We start from the raw sequence: 8776 nt of genomic DNA, 5'->3' as shown, positions 1-8776 counted from the left end.
AGAAAATTACTGGGAAGGCCTTAGACTTACCCGTGATTACTTGGGGCCAATATATCACTTTGAGTAAAATCACGGATTCTGGAGCCAGGCATTCTAGACTCTTGTCATTTATTATGTTTGGGAACTTATACATTTACTGAAACTAAGTAAGTGTTAGTTTATTCAGATTTCAAAGTAAAATAGTACTAGGGCTTGCTCTGAGAGAAACCTGTAAATATTAAATGAAGTTACTTGCTTTAAAGTGCTGGGCTTTGTGCTTGATATTTTATACTATCTCAATCATGTATGTTATTATTTTATGATGATCATCATAGTCGTTGTTGTTTGTATTTTTTTTAAAGTCAAACTGGAACTTCTTTAATTCTTAAGACTCTCTGACTTTATTCTTGTTATTTCTCCATAAATAGTCACTGTAACACAGGTTCAATGGAAGTGGCCCAGAGATAATTTGGGAAAGGTATTACATGAGAAAATGATTCTGAATTTCCAAACAAATGAACAATAAACAAAAGCATTGCATATCTCAGAAAATCAAAGACATATTTCTGATATGACACTATGACATTGAGTCTATTCATCTACATTTTCCACTGTCCAGAATTTTCTTCAGAGCAAATTTGACATCCTTATTCCGCAGACTGTAGATCAGAGGGTTTAGCATGGGTACAATGCAGGTATAAAACACAGAGGACACTTTCCCTTGTTCCATGGAGCTGACTGATGATGGCTGCAGGTACATGAATGCTACAGATCCATAGAAAACAACAACAGCTGAGATATGGGAGCTGCAGGTGCTGAAGGCTTTGGACCTGCCTTCAGCGGAGTGGATTTGGAGGATGCTAGAGAGGATGAAGATGTAGGAAGCAAGGATGGTTAAAACAGGAATCAGGACATTAAAAGCACTAAAGACTAGAGCCAATAATTCATTCATGGAGATGCTAGAACAGGATAGCTCCAAGAGTGGGAAGAGATCACAAAAATAATGGTTAATCACATTGGCCTTGCAGAAATAGAGTCTCAACATAAAGCCTGTATGGATTGCAGATTCAATGATGCACAAAATATAAACTGTCACTGTGAGCTGGAAGCACCTATAATAAGACATGATGACATTGTATAGCAAAGGGTTACAGATGGCAACATAGCGGTCATATGCCATTACAGCCAACATATGACATTCTGCAATAATAAAAACAATAAAGAAATAGAGCTGAGTCATACATTCAGGGTAGGAGATGATATTCTTCTCTGTCACAAAGTTCACCAGCATTTTGGGGGTAACGACAGTGGAATGACAGAAATCAATAAAGGACAAATTGGTGAGGAAATAGTACATGGGGGTGTGCAGGTGAGAACTGAGCCCTATCAGTGTGATCATGCCCAGGTTCCCCACCACCATGACTGAGTAGATTCCTAGGAAGAAGACCAGAAGGGGAATCTGGAGCTCTGGTTTCTCTGTGAGCCCAGCGAGGATAAACTCAGTCACTGAGGAGTGATTTCCAGGGTCCATTTTCTTCTCAGCAGGTTCTAAGTTTAAAAATAAAGAAATGAGTGTACTTTTGTGTTGGGGTGTGTGTGTGTGCGTGTGTGTGTGTGTGTGTGAGAGAGAGAGAGACAGATATTTATGAACATATGCATGTGCACGTGTGTGAGGCAGAGAGTAATCCTGCTGAGATCATTCTTTAGTGGTCATCAGAGGACATACATAATGTGCGGATTTCTTTAGCTTCTATTGTCATTCTAGGACAAACTATGATTCTGGTTGAACTAGAATAGAAATTATAAACTTCAAGAATCTTATAATTGAGATATTTCATAAAGTTTAAGAGAAACACTGATTTCTGGACTTGTAAAGGCAGTCAAAATGAACATTTCTACTATTATTTGAGCACTCTTCTTTCCTCCAAATTTCTGGATTCCAACCTATTTCAAGTCGGAAGAATTTTACGTCAAGGCCAAGATTTTAGTTTATGAACATGAAAATGATATAATAACTTAGCATCACTTCACATAGTAAAGTGCCACTGGCTCTCATGATCTGCTCGTGGGTAAGATAGAGTTCTGTGGGCTGGTCACTTTACAGTCAGACGTAAAGGAACAATTCTGAACACAAAGATGGTCTGTTAATTCAGGATTCTCCAATATGGTTGATCATCAGAGTCACCTAGAGAGATCACAACATTTATGAATATAATGAGTGTAAAAATGTAAACATATAATTAAAAATGAAATTCTTCAATCATCTTCCTTAACATTCTTTACTCCAGGGATAGATTAATCTTGGTAGAACAGCTCTGATAAATCATTTTTGTTTCTGTCTCTTTGAAAGATTGCCTCTACAATTTTAAATAATTCACAAATCTTGGTATTTCCAGAACTCCAGAATTTTATCAAATTTCTCTTTTATTGTATATGCTGTTACTTTAGTTAAATCATTGCCACTGCCTCTTTTTTAGTCTAATACTTGATACTTTTATTTAAAAAATTGCTTTTCTTTTTTGCTCTTTATCTTTAAAAAATGTCCTCAAAATATTGTAAAGTAAGTAGCCTCTAATTAAAATAAATAAACTAAAAAAAAGTTTTAGAATCTTGGAAGATTTTAAAGATCTTAACACCTGATAATCAAAATAATATAAAAACAAATAAGCCAACAAAACTACCAATGTAATTGTGATGATCAGCGAGGTTTGGGAACTACTGGGTTAGAAGACACAAAGTTCATGTAGCAGCATGTTTTAGGTGAAGAATTTGAGAAATTTTTGTCTCCTTTATTTTCCTTTTATCTTCTTATTTCTCTCCTCCCTTTCCTCCTTTTTGTCCTTCCCTTACCTTCTCCCTTCTTTCTTTCTTTAATAATTTGGCAAAAATTGCTGAAACAGCACTTCATTTCAAAATGAAGTTTAGTCTAGGGTATAAAAATGACAAAACACAGTTACTTACCTCATGAAATTCAAAAATTGATATTAAGAAGGCCTAATATTCATTATAAAGAGGCATAATATGAAAATAAAATTGGAGTGAAAACTCAGAGGGGCATACAAATTTGAACAGCTCTCCTAATGGATTCAGAGCCAGGGAACTGAACATTTTGTAATTTTTGTTTCAAAATGCCTTCCATTATTTATTAGTCCTGATCCAATGTCCATCTTATACACCTGATGTAAGAATTAGGTGTATATAGCAATGCTATAAACGCTGTTTATATGGGGTTTGAGTCATTTATTAGAATATAAGATGGAATCACTGAACATTAAAAATGACAAAGTTACTACTTACTGGCCTTAGCTTATTTGACTTTTAATGGGGATAGGTAGGAATACAATTAGAAATGAGCAGTTGATACTCAAACTCTGTGCTGAAATTTTTCTTTTCTCAGTGAAGCTTGGGCTTGAGAATTGCCAGTGCCCCCTGATTAGTGCACACTCTGTGATCAACAAAACCTTCCAAGTTTGTACAACTTAGCCCCCGAGGGTTACGGCAACTGGAAAAATGAATAGAGATACTGCAAACAGTTAAAACAAACAAACTGAAGTTTAGTGAAGTAAAGAGTATTTATGTTTAAAATTTAGATTTTAAAAAACGTAATCCTTTGAATACTGGATATAGCTTTGTGTGCCATTCACTTGAAAAGAATTAGGGGTCAGTTTTTTATTAAGTCAATAAAATTCACAAAGTAAGCGACTGGTTAATAAAGAAATTAGTTTCAGATTGCACTTGTAGAAACACAATGTCTAGAGTATGATCAGTAGTAATCCCAGTAACATGATTTTCTAGTACTAGTTCCATGGAACTACAAAGCCACAGATATGAGGAAGTGAGATCGAACCAAGACTTCTTCATGTGTTAAGCTGATCACCACTGGCCACATGCAGCGTGATTCACTTAACCTGTCACTTTACACAAATATTACCATTTTCTATGTGTGCGATTAGGTTGGGAAGCACTATGCTACACTTGAATTATAAATGAGTTTGGAGTTTAGTTACAGATATTCTTAAGGAGAGATATTGACAAGATAAAAGGCAAATGAAGACTGTAAAACTTGAAAAATATTTGAGGTGTTGGGATAATTAACAGATGTCGTTATATATCTCAAGGGACTCTAAAGAGACAAAAGACATTTTATGTATGGCATTTGAAAGATCTAAGAATACAAGGGAAAATATTCTAAAATTTTGAGGTCTTAGATATGTCTGTTCTTAACCACTGAATACACTCAATCAGACTCAGTTCACATCTGATTCCTTCCAGTTTCAGAAACTTACATTCAAATTCAGAAAATGTTCATTTTCTGGAATAAGTCAAATTCTCTCAACTTATTTAGATTTTTACTTACTTATACGAAATAATAGACTCACAACCCCATTCATCTCTATTATCTGCTACATAGTTTTTCTTTACTAATCTCATTTACAACTAATGTCATTATAGTAGTAGTAGTGTTAGCTGCTCAGTCATGTCTGACTCTTTGCAATCTCATGAACTGTAGCCCACCAGGCTCCTCTGTCCATGGGATACTCCAGGCAAGAACACTGAAGTGGGTCACCATTCTCTTCTCCAGGGGATCTTCCCAACCCAGATATCAAACCCAGGTCTGTCACATTGCAGGCAAATTCTTCATCACCTGAGCACCAGGAAAGCAGAATATCATCATGAAAACCTCAAATTCCTTCTAATTGATTAGGCTTTCTTATGACAAGCTCAATAATCCTCCATTTCTAAACAGCACGATTTCAGACTCCAGTTGTACTATAAATCAGCTGATGAACAAATCTGACTTCGTTTCCTCTGCATCCAAGAAAATATCCCACATCTGGCACATCACAGCAACTTTAAAAACTTGGTTTATGAATAAACTGATAATTTTATGAATGAAGATGTTTTGGAATATTTGCCTGAATGCCAACAGTTATTACTTTCATAATTGGTCTCAAATACCAAGTCTAAAATCAACACACTCACCTTTCTTTGTTCCTGGAAATCTCAATGCCAAATATATTTCACAATGTGCTCTCAGAGACGAACAGCACTAGTGTTAGTGTGGGGAGTGATAGGTACCCAGCATTCTGCTGTCTTTAGTGCTGGGAGGGCGGGCCTGACAGCCCTGGTCTCAAGAGTCACTTTTGAAGCCGCTTTGCATCACAGATCAGCCTCTTCAATTCTAAGTCTTCAGTGTGTGTTTCTTCAGCTTCAAGGTAGCAAACACCTGCACCTTTCTTAGTTCTCCCCTGAGCAGTTGTGATCACTGTGCTATGAAGGTGCGTCCTGGATTTAGCTATGCCAGGCAATAAATAACATGTGTTCAAATACTCTCCAAGGATTTTATTTCTCAGGAGACTGGCTCTTGAGAAAAGAGGCAAGCAGGTGAAGTGTCCCCAGTTGTTGAACATTTTCTTTCAAAAGGTATTATTTGTCAATCCTGAACTTATCAACTAGCAAAAAAAGATTTGTTCACAGGCTCTGCTAAGGATTTTGTTAAACTGCAGATCCTGATCCGGCCAGTCTAAGTTGGATCTGAATTCTGCACTTCTTACAAGCTCCTACCAATGCTGTGGCTTCACCATCTAGACTGTGAATAGTAGATTTAGAGGATCAGGACATATTCAGAAAATTTATCCTACTGTTAATAAAGCCAGAAATTTTTAATAATGAATTAAAATCATTTTTCATGTAGTATATATATTTAATTTTTATAATAATAGATAATATAAATAATTGATTCAAAAATGAAATCTATATATAATTTAATTTTAGATTTATGGGGCATGAATACAGAATATTGATGTAATATTTTTTTGAAGTGGTCACTAATAATAATTTTACTTGTTAAATTGTATATTTAATGAATAGTATATTATAAGGCAATTATGTTTCATAATCCATATACTTTTAGTTTTTTTCCAAAGCTGGAATAACTGGAAGCAGTTGTAGATTGTATTATGATGTAAGATAAATTGGAAACTCACATCAGGGAGCCCTTAGAAGATATGATTAAATGAATTAGGTTCAATTAATTTTAAAAGAATTTACACTTGGGCAACACAGTGCTTCTCAATCAATGTCCACATTGAAACTGTGGAAAAACTCAACCATTTACTCAAGTGAAACAAGCCTCAATTATACTAGAGCTTCCTTTAATGGAATACAATAAACAGTTAACCATTTGAAAATAGGGCATATTGTTTATATTTCATAAAATCTTTTATTATTTGTTATATTTATTGAAGTATAATTGCTTTACTTGTTGTGTTAGTTTTTCCTTTACAACAAATGATACTGGTTTTTCTCTTTCTGCCTTCAGTTCGGTTCAGTCGCTCAGTGGTGTCCGACTCTTTGCGACCCCATGAACTGCAGCACGCCAGGCCTCCCTGTCCGTCACCAACTCCCGGAGTCAAGTCAAATCCATGTCCATCAAGTCGGTGATACCATCCAGCCATCTCATCCTCTGTCGTCACCTTCTCCTCCTGCCCCCAATCCCTCCCAGCATCAGAGTCTTTTCCAATGAGTCAACTCTTCGCATGAGGTGGCCAAAGTACTGGAGTTTCAGCTTTAGCATCATTCCTTCCAAAGAAGGCCCAGGACTGATCTCCTTTAGAATGGACTGGTTGGATCTCCTTGCAGTCCAAGGGACTCTCAAGAGTCCTCTACAACACCACGGTTCAAAAGCATCAATTCTTCAGCGCTCAGCTTTCTTCACAGTCCAACTTTCACATCCATACATGACTACTGGAAGAACCATAGCCTTGACTAGATGGACCTTTGTTGACAAAGTAATGTCTCTGCTTTTGAATACGCTATCTAGGTTGGTCATAACTTTCCTTCCAAGGAGTAAGCGTCTTTTAATTTCATGGCTGCAACCACCATCTGCAGTGATTTTGGAGCCCCCCCAAAATAAAGTCTCTCACTGTTTCCACTGTTTCCCCATCTATTTCCCTTGAAGTGATGGGACCAGATGCCATGATCTTCATTTTCTGAATGTTGAGCTTTAAGCCAACTTTTTCACTCTCCTCTTTCACTTTCATCAAGAGGCTCTTTCGTTCCTCCTCACTTTCTGCATAAGGGTGGTGTCATCTGCATATCTGAGGTTATTGATATTTTCCCCAACAATCTTTATTCCAGTTTTGCTTCTTCCAGCCCAGCGTTTCTCATGATGTACTCTGCATATAAGCTAAATAAGCACGGTGACAATATACAGCCTCGATGAATTCCTTTTCCTATTTGGAACCAGTCTGTTGTTCCATGTCCAGTTCTACCTGTTTCTTCCTGACCTGCATATAGGTTTCTCAAGAGACAGGTGAGGTGGTCTGATATTCCCATCTCTTTCAGAATTTTCCACAGTTTATTGTGATCCACACAGTCAAAGGCTTTGGCATAGTCAATAAAGCAGAAATAGATGATTTTCTGGAACTCTCTCGCTTTTTCCATGATCCTGTGAATGTTGGCAATTTGATCTCTGGTTCCTTTGCCTTTTCTAAAACTAGCTTGAACATCTGGAAGTTAACCGTCCATGTATTGCTGAAGCCTGGCTTATAGAATTTGAGCATTACTTTACTAGAATGTGAGATGAGTGCAATTGTGTGGTAGTTTGAGCATACTTTGGCATTGCCTTTCTTTGTCACATTTCTCTGACAGAATGTGAAGGGAGAGGGAGATGGGAATGGCAAACCACTTCAGGATTCTTGCCTTGAGGACCCCATGAACAGTATGGAAAGGCAAAATTATAGTATACTGAAAGATGCACCTCCCAGGTCGGTAGGTGCCCAATACGGTACTGGAGATCAGTGGAGAAATAACTCCAGAAGGAATGAAGGGATGGAGCCAAAGCAAAAACAATACCCAGTTGTGGATGTGACTGGGATAGAAGAAAGGTCTGATGCTGTTAAGAGCAATATTGCATAGGAACCTGGAACATTAGGTCCATGAATCAAAGCTAATTGGAAGTGGTCAAACAGGAGATGGCAAGAGTGAATGTCGACATTCTAGGAATCAGCAAACTAAAATGGACTGAAATGGGTGAATTTAATTCAGATGACCATTATATCTACTACTGTGGGCAGGAATCCCTTAGAAGAAATGGAGTAGCCATCATGGTCAACAAAAGAGTCTGAAATGCAGTACTTGGATGCAATCTCAAAAACGACTGAATAGAGATCATTCCAAGGCAAATTATTCAATATCACGGTAATCCAAGCCTATGCCCCAACCAGTAACACTGAAGAAGCTGAAGTTGAATGGTTCTATGAAGACCTACAAGACCTTTTAGAACTAACACCAAAAAAGGTGTCCTTTTCATTACAGGGGACTGGAGTGCAACAGTAGGAAGTCAAGAAACACCTGGAGTAACAGGCAAATTTGGCCTTGGAATACAGAATGAAGCAGGGCAAAGACTAATAGAGTTTTGCCAAGAGAACGCAGTGGTCATAGCAAACAACCTCTTCCAACAACACAAGAGAAGCCTTTACACATGGACATCACCAGATGGTCAACACCAAAATCAGATTGATTATATTCTTTGCAGGCAAAGATGGAGAAGCTCTATACAGTCAACAAGAACAAGACCAGAAGCTGACTGTGGCTCAGATCATGAATTTCTTATTGCCAAATACAGACTTAAATTGAAGAAAGTGGGGAAAATCACTAGACCATTCAGGCCTAACCTAAATCAAATCCCTTATGATTATACAGTGAAAGTGAGAAATAGATTTATGGGACTAGATCTGATAGAGTGCCTGATGAACTATGGACGGAGGTTCATGACATTGTACAGGAGACAGGG

At 37.3% G+C, this 8776-nt stretch overlaps 1 protein-coding gene across 1 annotated transcript in view; it reads right to left on the bottom strand.

Annotated features, from left to right (window-relative positions):
- Positions 1-574: 574 nt before the first annotated feature.
- The window catches only part of LOC104980737 (olfactory receptor 8G2-like), a 12313-nt gene continuing 4111 nt past the window's right edge, over positions 575-8776 (bottom strand). The window contains exon 2 of the mRNA XM_010829513.1: positions 575-1281. Coding sequence (XP_010827815.1) covers positions 575-1281 — 707 coding nt within the window. The remainder of the gene's footprint in view (positions 1282-8776) is intronic.

Source organism: Bison bison, unplaced genomic scaffold (assembly GCF_000754665.1).
Source record: "Bison bison bison isolate TAMUID 2011002044 unplaced genomic scaffold, Bison_UMD1.0 scf7180017864506, whole genome shotgun sequence".
Lineage (NCBI taxonomy): Eukaryota > Metazoa > Chordata > Mammalia > Artiodactyla > Bovidae > Bison > Bison bison.
The sequence above is the reverse complement of the archived record's forward strand: the minus strand, read 5'-3'. Positions and strand labels throughout refer to the sequence as shown.